At 38.9% G+C, this 16,283-nt stretch overlaps 1 protein-coding gene across 1 annotated transcript; it reads right to left on the bottom strand.

The window, feature by feature from the left end:
* Positions 1 to 361: 361 nt before the first annotated feature.
* LOC114145287 (fucolectin-1-like) lies at positions 362 to 3,339 on the bottom strand. Its single transcript, XM_028018772.1, has 5 exons — positions 3,306 to 3,339; positions 3,018 to 3,047; positions 2,634 to 2,922; positions 814 to 959; positions 362 to 366 (listed from the first exon to the last, which is right to left on the bottom strand). Exons 1-5 carry the CDS (start codon positions 3,337 to 3,339, stop codon positions 362 to 364), a joined length of 504 nt encoding a protein of 167 aa, XP_027874573.1.
* Between the last annotated feature and the right edge of the window lie 12,944 nt (positions 3,340 to 16,283).

The raw sequence follows: 16,283 nt of genomic DNA, 5'->3' as shown, positions 1-16,283 counted from the left end.
TTTACCACACAGCAAAAATAATGTCAGACTTCATAACACATGTTCAATTTCAGGGTCTGTAGCTGCAGTTTATGAGTATTAAAAACTGTATTCAATCTGAAAATGACCCTGAAATTTCCCCGTTTCCTGTCAGCATACTGTCATATAAGGGACACTAGAGCCCACAAAAAGACCCGCTGGAAGGGTAAAAAAAAAAAAAAGTTGTAAACAGTGACAAAATGCCTGTGATCAACATACAACTTGCAGACGGGACATTCGTCAAAAGTTTAGTAGAGGTGTGTGTGAGGGTGTGTATACATTTCTGCTTGTATGAAAAATCTTCATTGAAAATCGACAACGAGGCTTAAGCTATATTAGTCTTTCACTCTAAAAGATACAAACAAACAAACATAAAAATCTGTTCCGGTGTATCATTAAAATCTCTGAACGTAGAGTTTTTGATTCCTGCCTTTAAAGAGTGTATATAAATCTCTGTTACTACAATATTAGAATTATGGACATGGTTCAGACAAATAATTGCATTTAACTGGATTACAAAATTCATCGGGATATAAACATCTTTTCTCTGACAGAGCATTTCACAAACAGATTAATGCAGCACTTTAAAGTGAGAAAATGAGTACACACAACACATGTCCAGATAAATAAAATATTATCTATATATTGTATTAGTAACCATGACATAAACTGAGACCAAAGCAGTTTTGGTCTTTGCTTGAAAATTGATGGAGAAATTTGAAAGCGTCAAATCATCTTCAGCTTCCAATTAATGTGTTTGCCCTAATTTAAGGCTGAGAACTAAATGAAACATACCTAGCTCTGTGCCAGTGATGTTCACCTCACAAAGAACCATGAATTGGTTTCCTGGTCTGATCACAGTGACGTAGCGTCCAGACACCGATGTGGGAAATTCGAAGACATTTATCTGATCCTTTTGGAAGCTTGTGATGTTGAAAACCCTGAATGAGAGGGAAAAAACACATTGCTGAGGTGACATTGAATACAACTGAATGGTATTGCAAATGGAGATGCAGAAGGTGGAACCACCAAGGAAAGCAGAGAGTTTGTTATGACTCCATATTGGGAAGAAATCAAAGTAAATCAAAAAAATTCTTTTGAAAATTGTCATACCTTTGAGCTTTCAGAGACTGTCAGAATTTGTCAAAGTATTGACACTACTATAACACACATGCCACTTTATTAGGTACACCTGTCCAACTGCTCAGTAACACAAATGTCAAATCGACCAATCACATGGCAGCAACTCAATGCATTTGGGCCTATAGACATGGCGAAGACGATCTGCTGCAGTTCAAACCAAGCATCAGAACGGGGAAGAAAGGTGATTTAAGTGACTTTGAACATGGCATAGTTGGTGGTGCCAGATGGGCTGGTCTGAGTATTTCAGAAACTGCTGGTCTACTGGGATTTCTCTAGGGTTTACAGAGAATGGTCTGAAAAAGAGATAATATGCGGTGAGCGGCGGAGTTTTGCATCATGGATGTGCTGGATTTGCGTGATGCGCATCCATGATGTACGTCACGCAAATCTCCTTTGAGGACAATAGTCCATCTCAGCCTCTTCACTTTCTTTTTATGAATTGCCCCTTTCAGAGATCTTCTGTTTACTCTTACCACTGCAGCATAAAGTGACACCCTACCCAAAACATTTGCAATGGAGATTTTATTCTTGAGTTTAGTTCTTTGGTTGTGTAGCGTCCCGGTTGAAAGGATGGTCTCTCAAACTGATGGTTCACAGTCCTTTATTCTACAGCCTTTGTGTGTGAACACACCGTAAGAGCTACAAACTATACAAATAAAATACCATTAGTAACTCAAACAGCGTTGTTCTAACCTTTTACCTTAACATTGAATCTTCTACCTTATGTAATTTCTCATGCTATAATTATGTGTTACAATACACGTATTTATTAAACTCTTAACATCCCTGTGTCATGAAATAAAATACAACGCATTTCAACTGTTGACCGTTGACCAAAGAATATTAGCACCATCTAGTGGCAAAACAAAACCGTCACACTCAATAGCGAACTACAAGTTCCGCAGGAAAACTAAACATATATTTACACAACAAAACACTCATCTTGTTCCCTCATCTCCTTTGAGGACAATAGTCTTGGAGGTGAGGAGTAAACCTTGTCAATGAATCGCTGAAAAAACTTTTGATCTTTCCGCCTGAGATCCGTTATTTTGGAAATGAAGGCAAAAAATGCGTTGTGCATTGCGTCAATAATTCGTGATGCGCACCACGCAGCAACAGCGTGACGCACATCATGTCAATATGGACAACACTCTGTGAGGAATGTTTCCAGAATCTTGTTGAATCTATGCCACGAAGGATTAAGGCAGTTCTGAAGACAAAAGGGTGTCCAACCTGGTACCAGCAAAGTGTACCTAATAAAGTGGGTGCTGAGTGTATGTAAACAAATTTAAGTAAAGCATTGCAAATTCAAATCCAGGTTTAAAAATAGCTTTGGATGAGAAATCCCTTCTGTAAAACATTTGACAAAAAAGGAAGCAAAAAGGCATCAAATTTATCATTAAACTATTATTTCTATTTTCAGGTATCAAAATGTGATATAAATTTCTTATAAGGAAATAAGATGTTCTTACAGTGTGTTCTTGGTGCCGTTGTTCTGTAGAGAGTTCCCAATGTAGATCTTTGCGCCTGATATATCAGTATTATAACCAGGTTTGTTGTATATAGACATACAGGAAATGTTGTAAACAGCCTTCAGGTCAATTCTCCACCAGGAGTTGTTCTGCTGCAGGGTGTGAGAACATGAGGAGCGATCCCCATTAAAGGCTTTGTCAGCAGTGTAAAATATTCCCAGAGAACTGTAGGTTGAAGACTGAGATGCTTCCTTGCCAGTCAGATTTATATTCTGTTTGTTGCAGAGATCTGGGGATGAAAGAGAAGATCTGATCTGTACTTTTGCAATCCATGATTTACACAAGTTCAATTTCTATAGTTCAGCAATGTTATTTTAGCCTCACCTGCTGTCTGCTCAGTTTCATAGAGCCTTCCTGTGAAGTGCCAGAGACAGGCGTTGAAAGTCCAATTTTTATTTATTGACCAACTTGGAGTTCATTTTGAAATAATCACAACATTCTCACACTAGTTTTACTCTTTAGCTTTGTCATTCAGTTACATGTTGTTGTGTTTTACTGTGAGCTCATTCACTGTGAAACTGGACTTTTGCGATCACTTATATTGCAACATCATAATAGTTTGAATCATCAGTACCAGACTAAATTGATGTTTTAGTAAAAACAATCACTTACCAATCAGTAAGATGAATAACAGTCTCCAAATCATCTAAAGTAGATAAATATTTTGTCATTAGTTTTGTGAAATCACTTATTAATAATCTACTACAAAGAATTACATTCAAATTAGAAAATACAGTTTTGTACAGATTGATTATAAAAAAAAAAACTAGAATAAATTTCTCTTTAGAAATATTCATATTCCCTCCAATCACCTTGGCAGGAAGTTGCTCACTCTCAGCTGATGTACATCTGATCCTCTCTGTCAGCCACACCTCAACATTTATTTAATATTAGGATACACCCTGATGCAAACTTGTTGTTGCTTCTACAGAAGTCAGTTTTCTGCATCTGATTTGCATCAGTGAAACAAGAAATATATGATAGTAACAACAATGTTCTCCATGGAAAATTGGCAGATATGTAAACATGTCTGCTTTGGTTTGGCGTGAGATTCTCTGTAAACAGGTGAGTTCTTCATCAGCAGCTCTGATGAAGCCGTTGAAGAAAAATACAACTTTCTCGTGCGCACCGTAATGTAGCCAGCTTTTTCCCATTCACTTGAATTCCTCCAGTAGTATTTTTACTGGGCCAATCAGTGAACAGAATGAAAAGTTGCGAACAATGACATCATGTTTCTCCACTGGTTTAGATTGTAGCCCTAGCTTTAGCAATGGCAATGTGAACGAAGCCACTTTCAGTCTGTGTACAAGTCAACTTTAGATAATTGTATTGTTAACTATTTATTGACTGATGCTAGTGTTAGTACAGGTACAAAATGTCACCATCTGGCAGAAATACGCAAGCCTGGAAATCTGTCACCTAATAAAAGAAAATAAAACATTTCCAGGGTTTGATTCCCGGCCCAGGGTCTTTCTCCATGGAGTTTGCAGTCTTGTGTGGATTCCTCCCACAGTCCAGAAACATGACTGTTAGGTTAATTGGTCTTTCTAAATGCTCCCTAGGTGTGTGTGTGGGTGTGTGTGTGTGGGGGTGGGTGTGTGGGCGTGTGTGTTTGTCCTGTCTGTCTCTGTGCTGCGACAGACTGGCGACCTCCAGGGTGAACCCCTGGAAAGGGTTTTCTCTCGCCTCTCACCTTAAACGTTAGCTGGAGATAAGCACCAGCACCCCTCATGACCCCACTAGGGAAATCTGCAGCTCAGCATCAGGAAGAGGAAGCAGCTCAGTGTAAGAGACTAAAGGGAGGAGAAAACACCTTCTTAAGGATCAAGAGAAGATGAGCTGGCCACATCACACAAACATTAACAAAACACAAAGGCAGAAGCTGTTTTTCTTCAGCAGCTATTATATTTTGTCATTGATTCAAAGCTGCTGACCAGAAGCTGGTGCATCATTCAGTGTTGCAACACGCTGCATCATAGCCTGTGCCACTTCCACGCCTATGAAATGAATATTTCCACTTCCAATGACTGGTAAAACTGTTTTTATTCAGCCACTGTTTTATGTGTTGAAATTAATTGTTTCTTTTCACATTAAATTATGAACACTGTTGACAGTGATGTAGTTAGAGATGCGGTTTATTATTTTAATAACTAAATCGTTGAAGTTCAGTCTGTCTATAAAGTCAATATATTTAAATGTGTTGAGCAGTTAGCAGCTGCTTGGTTGCCTGTCAGGCTGACTTGTCTCTCTAAGTTCTCCCTAGGTGTGAGTGTGTGTGTGCATAGTTGTTTATCCTGTCTGTCTCTGTGTTGCCCTGAGACAGACTGGTGACCTGTCCACGGTGAACCCCACCTCTCGCCCATTGACCGCTGGAGATAGGAACCAGCACCCCTCATGACCCTAACAGGGATAAACATGTAAGATCATCGAAGGATGGATGTTAAAATGTGAGCAAAAAGTAATAACTCTGAAACAGGAAGAACAGAGGAGTGAATGACAGCCTTTATTCATGCAACCCCTTCTGCAAAACACAAAGTATTTGCATCTCTTGACGCAATAACAAAACAAAAAGAATAAGACACAGTGCCACATGTCTTATTCTTTTCTGGGAGCTGATGGAAATAAGATGCAAAGGTTTGTATTTGACTGATGCATCCAAAAGTATTTCTATCAGGGAACATATCATAAGCATCAGCTTGCAGCAAGGACCATCTGCTGAGTTTAGAGTGGGTATTACATAAACTGAGTTATTTTTTGTTTTGATGAAGGAGGATGCAGGATCCAGCGACAGTCACCTGTGTTAAGAGCAAATATTCTAACCCTTAAAATTTTTCCTAACCAAAAACAGTGTGAAGTCTTTTATTTGGTAAGCGGCTCACGTCATTCACATCTAAGCTGGCACTGTTCATATACAATATTTAAATATTCCAGTAAAACAACCCAGCATCTTTAGTTTCACTGTGAGCTTATTCCAGCCTCACTTTGGGTTAATCGGGTTCTTGCTTGAAATGTACCACCTGTATTGATGCAGAGGAAGTAGCAGACCCGCCTCTCCTTAAGAGGCGAGCCAATCTGGAGGAAAGATTTTTGAAACCTAATAGTTTGATCTTACGATATTTTCATGAGCTGAAACCTGTAAGTGAGACAAACAGATTGGGATCCTTGATGCAACCGTCTGGGCTCTGATTTCTGATGTTAAGATCGCTGCTGCATGTCCTCTCCCTCTATCTTTGCCCATTTCTTCTCTGCTTCCTGTCAAAAACAACAACAACAACAACAACAAAAAACTAGTATGTACAACCACCGGCCACTTTATTAGGTACACCGGTTAGCTGCACATCCATGATGCAAAATTCGCGTTCCACCACATTTGTCCCATTATAATTCCTCCCAAATGTCCCATGATAATTCCTCACAAATGTCAAAATATAATTCCTCCCATATTAAATCCTCCCAAAAGAATTAATATGGGACATTTGGGAAATTCCTCCAAAATGTCCCATTATAATTCCTCCCAATTATCCCATTATAATTCCTCAAAAATGTCCCATATTGACTCCTTCCAATTATCCCATTATAATTCTTCCCAAATGTCCCATTATAAATCCTCCCAATTGTCCCATTATAATTCCTCTGAAATGTCCCGTATTAATTCCTCAAAAATGTCCCATATTAAATCCTCCCAAAGGATTTGATATGGGACATTGGGGAGGAATTATAATGGGAAATTTAGGAAAAATCCTCCCATATGTCCCATATTAATTTCTCCTAAATGTCCCATTATAATTCCTCCCAAATGTCCCATATTAAATCCTCCGAAAAGGAATTAATATGGGACATTTGGGAGGAATTATAATGGGGAAATTTGGGGAAATTCCTCCCAAATGTCGCATATTATTTCTTCCCAAATGTCCAAAATTAATTCCTCCCAAATGTCCCATTATAATTCCTCCCAAATGTCCCAAATAAAATCCTCCCAAAGGAATTAATATGGGACATATGGGAGGAATTATAATGGGACATTTTGGAAAAATCCTTCCAAATGTCCCATTATAGTCCCTCCTATATGTCCCATATTAATTTCTCCTAAATGTCCCATTATAATTCCTCCCAAATGTCCCATTATAATTCCTCCTAAATGTCGAGCTGATCTAGCGTTGCCCATAATAATCCTTGGACATGTCCCAGACTCCTTGATAATGGAGGCAGGGACGTGTCCCACTCTGTGTGGGCCATGTTCCACCCACTTCCTTCAAAATTTATCTAAAGCACTATCTTTGTTGCTGGTCAGTTGTCACTTTGAGCCCTACACTGTATTCGTCCCGTCCTTCTGTGGCTTTTTCGTAGATGTAGATATACCCATTGCTGCAAACGTCAGCTCCACAGTCGATATTCTCCAGTGATACCCGCTCATCCTCCGCCTTAAACACCAGTTCTCCACACACCAGATATGTATAAAAGCTGCTGGTGTCAGAAGTAGTTTCCTGTCTTCGGCAAATGACGGAGGACAGATGATATAACTGTGTTCCATTTTTTACAGGAATGTCAAGGACTGGGTCAGGTATCACAGGGTGTCTGATATCGTCTGGACTGTCTGGCCATGGCAGAATCAGGGTCATCACATCAGTTTCATTAAAAAAGCAATCCCTCTTTTTGTTGGACTTGCAGGTGTCGCAACTTTCTGACATTCCACTCCAATAATTCTCCAGAAGAGTTGATGTGGTGTCATTTTGTTGTTCCTTTGGCAGAGGAACCACAGGGCCAAGGTTGCGAATAATTCTTGAACACTTCTGACATTGTTCACAGTAGTCAGTTGTATACAGCTTAGAGTTTGTGTAGATGTCACACTGGGCCAGATAGTGCAACATATAAAACAAAAGGACTCCTGGCTTGTCCTGATGTTTTACATCCTTAATCTTCAGAGTTTCAACGAGTTCATTCTGAACAGCAAAGATCTCATGTGGAGGAAAGTCTCTTCCTGGATGGTACATTGCTGTAAAGAAACACCTCGCAAACAATGGTGTCTCTGCAAAAAGTTCCGAAATCTCCTCAGGATACTGAGCCACAAACCTTCTGACAATAGTCAAGTTCATGGTGCTTTGTGTTGTGGCATTCATCCAGCTGTTAAAAAAGGAGTTGGAGAATTTGCAAAAGTACATTCCTGGGTAAATATTTACATCCATGACGTCTAAATCATCGGTGTCGTTCTGATTTCCATCTTCTGAGTTTTCTTCTTCAGAAGACGATTCCTCTGAAGAAGAAAACTTATACACTTCTCCAAACTCTGTCCACATATCCTCTGCATTTGGGCTTCCAGAACAAACTTCCTCATCCTTAGTGGAAGCATCAACGTCCTTAGCGTAAATGTTGTCGTAATGGTCAGGGTCATTTTCAATGTCATCTATAGAGCTTTCTTCATCTGAAGACCATTCTTCTGATGAAGAATACTCAGACACTTCATCAAAATGTGACACAACATTTGCAGCATTTCTGCTTCCAGAGTCAACTTCCTTGGGGCAATCATCCATATCTTTAGTGTCCAGGTTCTCAAAGTGGTCTGTGTAATTTTTAATTTCACCCATTGAGTTTACATCAACTGAAGTGGTTTCTTCTGTTGATGGATTTTCATCACTGTGTTTTACATTGTGTTCGGCGACAATGTCAAAACCAGAGTACTCTTCAGATGAGCTCTCTGCTGAGGCATCACTGAGTTTCACATTGTCTTCGGCAAAAACTTCAAATCCAGAGTTCTCAAATCCTTCATCTTCAGATGAGCTCTCTGCTGAAATGTCTTCATCTTTAATCCGATATCCCAGCAACTTCTCTACTCCCTTCGTGACAAGAAACCCAAGGCCCCAACCGATAGTTAAAATCATTTTGACTGCAGTTGAAATGGTTTCTAAAATCACTGTCCGAAATCGTCTCTCTATCAAAGTGTTGTACCTCCAACGACGTTGAAAAGCAAACTGAGAATTCTTGTATTCCAAATGATAATAATAATCATTTGAACCTTTATGACATCATCGATGAGAACATCGATGACATGATGATGTCAAATGACCTGTCAGGTTCTTGTTTGTTTTAGTTACTATGGAAACACCAGGAGTTATGTATGAGATAAGACTACTGTCAATTAAAAATGCATGTGTAGACATCTAAATTTGTGAATTTAAGTCAATAAATGCATAAATTTAAGTTTTGTATTTATTGACTTAAATTCACAAGGTGTTTGTCCTGTCTGTCTCTGTGTTGCCCTGCGACAGACTGACGACCTCCATGGTGAACCCCTGGAAAGGGTTTTCTCTCGCCTCACCTTAAAAGTTAGCTGGAGATAAGCACCAGCACCCCTCATGACCCCACTAGGGAAATCTCAATTAAATCTGTGTTCTCCAAAAAAGTTACTCATAAATATGCTCATTTCCATGGACTTATTCAATTTGTAGTCCACCTGTATGTATGTCCAGATAAAGTGTTTCACACAACTGGAGGAAAAGCACAAAGTATCAAGTTCTACAGACAAGATGCTTGGTGTTGCACAATCTGCAGCTCAACATCAGGAAGAGGAAGCAGCTCAGTGTAAGAGACTAAAGGGAGGAGAAAACACCTTCTTAAGGATCAAGAGAAGATGAGCTGGCCACATCACACAAACATTAACAAAACACAAAGGCAGAAGCTGTTTTTCTTCAGCAGCTATTATATTTTGTCATTGATTCAAAGCTGCTGACCAGAAGCTGGTGCATCATTCAGTGTTGCAACACGCTGCATCATAGCCTGTGCCACTTCCACGCCTATGAAATGAATATTTCCACTTCCAATGACTGGTAAAACTGTTTTTATTCAGCCACTGTTTTATGTGTTGAAATTAATTGTTTCTTTTCACATTAAATTATGAACACTGTTGACAGTGATGTAGTTAGAGATGCGGTTTATTATTTTAATAACTAAATCGTTGAAGTTCAGTCTGTCTATAAAGTCAATATATGTAAATGTGTTGAGCAGTTAGCAGCTGCTTGGTTGCCTGTCAGGCTGACTTGTCTCTCTAAGTTCTCCCTAGGTGTGAGTGTGTGTGTGCATAGTTGTTTATCCTGTCTGTCTCTGTGTTGCCCTGAGACAGACTGGTGACCTGTCCACGGTGAACCCCACCTCTCGCCCATTGACCGCTGGAGATAGGAACCAGCACCCCTCATGACCCTAACAGGGATAAACATGTAAGATCATCGAAGGATGGATGTTAAAATGTGAGCAAAAAGTAATAACTCTGAAACAGGAAGAACAGAGGAGTGAATGACAGCCTTTATTCATGCAACCCCTTCTGCAAAACACAAAGTATTTGCATCTCTTGACGCAATAACAAAACAAAAAGAATAAGACACAGTGCCACATGTCTTATTCTTTTCTGGGAGCTGATGGAAATAAGATGCAAAGGTTTGTATTTGACTGATGCATCCAAAAGTATTTCTATCAGGGAACATATCATAAGCATCAGCTTGCAGCAAGGACCATCTGCTGAGTTTAGAGTGGGTATTACATAAACTGAGTTATTTTTTGTTTTGATGAAGGAGGATGCAGGATCCAGCAACAGTCACCTGTGTTAAGAGCAAATATTCTAACCCTTAAAATTTTTCCTAACCAAAAACAGTGTGAAGTCTTTTATTTGGTAAGCGGCTCACGTCATTCACATCTAAGCTGGCACTGTTCATATACAATATTTAAATATTCCAGTAAAACAACCCAGCATCTTTAGTTTCACTGTGAGCTTATTCCAGCCTCACTTTGGGTTAATCGGGTTCTTGCTTGAAATGTACCACCTGTATTGATGCAGAGGAAGTAGCAGACCCGCCTCTCCTTAAGAGGCGAGCCAATCTGGAGGAAAGATTTTTGAAACCTAATAGTTTGATCTTACGATATTTTCATGAGCTGAAACCTGTAAGTGAGACAAACAGATTGGGATCCTTGATGCAACCGTCTGGGCTCTGATTTCTGATGTTAAGATTGCTGCTGCATGTCCTCTCCCTCTATCTTTGCCCATTTCTTCTCTGCTTCCTGTCAAAAACAACAACAACAACAACAACAAAAAACTAGTATGTACAACCACCGGCCACTTTATTAGGTACACCGGTTGGCTGCACATCCATGATGCAAAATTCGCGTTCCACCACATTTGTCCCATTATAATTCCTCCCAAATGTCCCATGATAATTCCTCACAAATGTCAAAATATAATTCCTCCCATATTAAATCCTCCCAAAAGAATTAATATGGGACATTTGGGAAATTCCTCCAAAATGTCCCATTATAATTCCTCCCAATTATCCCATTATAATTCCTCAAAAATGTCCCATATTGACTCCTTCCAATTATCCCATTATAATTCTTCCCAAATGTCCCATTATAAATCCTCCCAATTGTCCCATTATAATTCCTCTGAAATGTCCCGTATTAATTCCTCAAAAATGTCCCATATTAAATCCTCCCAAAGGATTTGATATGGGACATTGGGGAGGAATTATAATGGGAAATTTAGGAAAAATCCTCCCATATGTCCCATATTAATTTCTCCTAAATGTCCCATTATAATTCCTCCCAAATGTCCCATTATAATTCCTCCCAAATGTCCCATATTAAATCCTCCGAAAAGGAATTAATATGGGACATTTGGGAGGAATTATAATGGGGAAATTTGGGGAAATTCCTCCCAAATGTCGCATATTATTTCTTCCCAAATGTCCAAAATTAATTCCTCCCAAATGTCCCATTATAATTCCTCCCAAATGTCCCAAATAAAATCCTCCCAAAGGAATTAATATGGGACATATGGGAGGAATTATAATGGGGAAATTTGGGGAAATTCCTCCCAAATGTCGCATATTATTTCTTCCCAAATGTCCAAAATTAAATCCTCCCAAATGTCCCATTATAATTCCTCCCAAATGTCCCATTATTATTCCTCCCAAATGTCCCAAATTAAATCCTCCCAAAGGAATTAATATGGGATATATGGGAGGAATTATTATGGGAAATTTTGGAAAAATCCTTCCAAATGTCCCATTATAATCCCTCCTATATGTCCCATATTAATTTCTCCTAAATGCCCCATTATAATTCCTCCCAAATGGTGCATATTATTTCTTCCCAAATGTCCCATTATAATTCCTCAAAAATGTCCCATTATAAATCCTCCCAATTGTCCCATTATAATTCCTCTGAAATGTCTCGTATTAATTCCTCCCCAATGTCCCATATTAAATCCTTTTGGGAGGATTTAATATGGGACATTGGGGAGGAATTATAATGGGAAATTTAGGAAAAATCCTCCCATATGTCCCATATTAATTTCTCCTAAATGTCCCATTATAATTCCTCCCAAATGTTGCATATTATTTCTTCCCAAATGTCCCCATATAATTCCTCCCAAATGTCCCATATTAAATCCTCCGAAAAGGAATTAATATGGGACATTTGGGAGGAATTATAATGGGGAAATTTGGGGAAATTCCTCCCAAATGTCGCATATTATTTCTTCCCAAATGTCCAAAATTAAATCCTCCCAAATGTCCCATTATAATTCCTCCCAAATGTCCCATTATAATTCCTCCCAAATGTCCCAAATTAAATCCTCCCAAAGGAATTAATATGGGACATATGGGAGGAATTATAATGGGAAGTTTTGGAAAAATCCTTCCAAATGTCCCATTATAATCCCTCCTATATGTCCCATATTAATTTCTCCTAAATGTCCCATTATAATTCCTCAAAAATGTCCCGTATTAAATCCTTCCAAATGTCCCATTATAATTCCTCAAAATGTCCCATTATAATTCCTCAAAAATGTCCCGTATTAATTCCTCCCAAATGTCCCATTATAATTCCTCCTAAATGTCGAGCTGATCTAGCGTTGCCCATAATAATCCTTGTACATGTCCCAGACTCCTTGATAATGGAGGCAGGGACGTGTCCCACTCTGTGTGGGCCATGTTCCACCCACTTCCTCCAAAATTTATCTAAAGCACTATCTTTGTTGCTGGTCAGTTGTCACTTTGAGCCCTACACTGTATTCGTCCCGTCCTTCTGTGGCTTTTTCGTAGATGTAGATATACCCATTGCTGCAAACGTCAGCTCCACAGTCGATATTCTCCAGTGATACCCGCTCATCCTCCGCCTTAAACACCAGTTCTCCACACACCAGATATGTATAAAAGCTGCTGGTGTCAGAAGTAGTTTCCTGTCTTCGGCAAATGACGGAGGACAGATGATATAACTGTGTTCCATTTTTTACAGGAACCTCAAGGACTGGGTCAGGTATCACAGGGTGTCTGATATCGTCTGGACTGTCTGGCCATGGCAGAATCAGGGTCATCACATCAGTTTCATTAAAAAAGCAATCCCTCTTTTTGTTGGACTTGCAGATGTCGCAACCTTCTGACATTCCACTCCAATAATTCTCCAGAAGAGTTGATGTGGTGTCATTTTGTTGTTCCTTTGGCAGAGGAACCACAGGGCCAAGGTTGCGAATAATTCTTGAACACTTCTGACATTGTTCACAGTAGTCAGTTGTATACAGCTTAGAGTTTGTGTAGATGTCACACTGGGCCAGATAGTGCAACATATAAAACAAAAGGACTCCTGGCTTGTCCTGATGTTTTACATCCTTAATCTTCAGAGTTTCAACGAGTTCATTCTGAACAGCAAAGATCTCATGTGGAGGAAAGTCTCTTCCTGGATGGTACATTGCAGTAAAGAAACACCTCGCAAACAATGGTGTCTCTGCAAAAAGTTCCGAAATCTCCTCAGGATACTGAGCCACAAACCTTCTGACAATAGTCAAGTTCATGGTGCTTTGTGTTGTGGCATTCATCCAGCTGTTAAAAAAGGAGTTGGAGAATTTGCAAAAGTACATTCCTGGGTAAATGTTTACATTCATGGGGTCATCGGTGTCGTTCTGATTTCCATCTTCTGAGTTTTCTTCTTCAGAAGACGATTCCTCTGAAGAAGAAAACTTATACACTTCTCCAAACTCTGTCCACATATCCTCTGCATTTGGGCTTCCAGAACAAACTTCCTCATCCTTATTGGAAGCATCAACGTCCTTAACGGAAATGTTGTCGTAATGGTCAGGGTCATTTTCATTGTCATCTATAGAGCTTTCTTCATCTGAGGACCATTCTTCTGATGAAGAATACTCAGACACTTCATCCATTTTGTTATCTGGAAGACAGACGTTTTCCAAAGCAGCAATGTCTCCAGATGTGTTGACTGTCAAATGCGTATTGATGGCAACTTCCTCAACTTTAGAGGAAGCATCAATGTCCTTCTGATCTTCAGGAAAAATGTCAAAACCCAAGTACTTTCCTGTCTTATCCTCTTTGAATTCTCCTGAAATTCCATCGACTTTTACATTGTCTTCTGCGACAATGTCAAAATAAGAGTACTCTTCAGATGAGCTCTCTGCTGAGGCATCACTGTGTTTCACATTGTCTACGGCGACAATGTCAAAACCAGAGTATTTAAATCCTTCATCTTCAGATGTGCTCTCTGCTGAGGCATCACTGTGTTTCACATTGTCTTTGGCAACAATGTCAAATCCAGAGTACTCAAATCCTTCATCTTCCGATGAGCTCTCTGCTGAAACAACACGGTGTTTTACACAGTCTTCAAAGAAATCTTCGAATCCAAAGTATTTGTGTCGTTCATCTTCAGCTGATCTCTCTGCTGAAACATCACTTTGTCTTACATTGTCTTTGGCGACAATGTCTAAATCAAGGTGTTTTGTACTTTCGTCAGTTGAGCTCTCTGCTGAAATGTCTTCATCTTTAATCCGATATCCCAGCAACTTCTCTACTCCCTTCGTGACAAGAAACCCAAGGCCCCAACCGATAGTTAAAATCATTTTGACTGCAGTTGAAATGGTTTCTAAAATCACTGTCCGAAATCGTCTCTCTATCAAAGTGTTGTACCTCCAACGACGTTGAAAAGCAAACTGAGAATTCTTGTATTCCAAATGATAATAATAATCATTTGAACCTTTATGACATCATCGATGAGAACATCGATGACATGATGATGTCAAATGACCTGTCAGGTTCTTGTTTGTTTCAGTTGCTATGGAAACACCAGGAGTTATGTATGAGATAAGACTACTGTCGATTAAAAATGCATGTGTAGACATCTAAATTTGTGAATTTAAGTCAATAAATGCATAAATGTAAGTTTTGCATTTGTCCTGTTTTTCAACTCATACGTACGTGTAATTTTACCTATGAGAATACTCGTAAACAAATAAATTGATACAAGTATTTTTGATAGGTTTTATAGAGAGTAAGTATTTTTCTAGAAGTTAGACACACATCAGTCACATTTAGAAACTGGCTCTAAACCATCTGCTTGATCTATTTTGAACTGGGAGTGTGGAGGATCCTCTTCAACTTATCATGTCTTGCCTTAATTACTTGCTCTGTTCATAAGGAAAACATTTAACAACATCTAATAATTACATTATTTTTTTTACATTTGAACTCAGTGAAAAGGATGATTCACCAAACAGATCATCAGCCAACGAATTTTATGTCTAATCTCACCTTATTTATTTATTTTCAAATTTTTTCTCATTTTCTAACACCCCCATCTCAGCCTCTTCACTGTGTTTTTATGAATCGCCCCTTTCAGAGATCTTCTGTTTACTCTTACCACTGCAGCATAAAGTGACACCCTACCCAAAACATTTGCAATGGAGATTTTATTCTTGAGTTTAGTTCTTTGGTTGTGTAGCGTCCCGGTTGAAAGGATGGTCTCTCAAACTGATGGTTCACAGTCCTTTATTCTACAGCCTTTGTGTGTGAACACACCGTAAGAGCTACAAAATATACAAATAAAATACCATTAGTAACTCAAACAGTGTTGTTCTAACCTTTTACCTTAACATTGAATCTTTTACCTTATGTAATTTCTCATGCTATAATTATGTGTTACAATACACGTATTTATTAAACTCTTAACATCCCTGTGTCATGAAATAAAATACAACGCATTTCAACTGTTGACCGTTGACCAAAGAATATTAGCACCATCTAGTGGCAAAACAAAACCGTCACACTCAATAGCGAACTACAAGTTCCGCAGGAAAACTGAACATATATTTACACAACAAAACACTCATCTTGTTCCCTCATCAACTAAGCGCCTATTAACTGATTCTCTACACCTAAATTTGAATTAATCCGTAATGATCTCCCTTTTCGCTCCGACTCGTGCGCGCGCTCTCTCTCCGCGATGACCGAGCAGTTGTCAGTTTGCCTCCTTTCCGTTCCAAGCCCTTTCACAATAAGAGCATAGACTGTCATGTCAACAAATACTCCTTATTTACATGAGGAAACACAAAATACTAGTAAGGTCATTTACAGATTGCATTGCAAGACCAGTTAATGTGGTTCTTCCAGGTTAGCTGCGATTTGTCGCCCTCTCCTGGTCATTGTTGAGTAAATGAGTTTTGGGTTTTTTCCCTGTTGTGTTATTAAACATGTACAGTAAAATTATAGCAAAAAGTTAAAGATAATTATGAAATTAACTTAAAGTTGTTAAACTAGATAAAAGTGG

This window comes from Xiphophorus couchianus, chromosome 5, assembly GCF_001444195.1.
Source record: "Xiphophorus couchianus chromosome 5, X_couchianus-1.0, whole genome shotgun sequence".
Classification (NCBI taxonomy): Eukaryota; Metazoa; Chordata; class Actinopteri; order Cyprinodontiformes; family Poeciliidae; genus Xiphophorus; species Xiphophorus couchianus.
This window is presented reverse-complemented; position numbering and strand designations above follow the sequence as displayed.

Bases quoted from the DNA above. Each gene is read 5' to 3' on its own strand.
- LOC114145287 (XM_028018772.1), bottom strand. From the start codon at position 3,339: ATGATTTGGAGACTGTTATTCATCTTACTGATTG. The intron at 2,923-3,017 runs GTGAGGCTAAAA...TTTCATCCCCAG, and splicing joins TGAAACTGAGCAGACAGCAG to ATCTCTGCAACAAACAGAAT. The intron at 960-2,633 runs GTAAGAACATCT...CCTCTCATTCAG, and splicing joins AACGGCACCAAGAACACACT to GGTTTTCAACATCACAAGCT.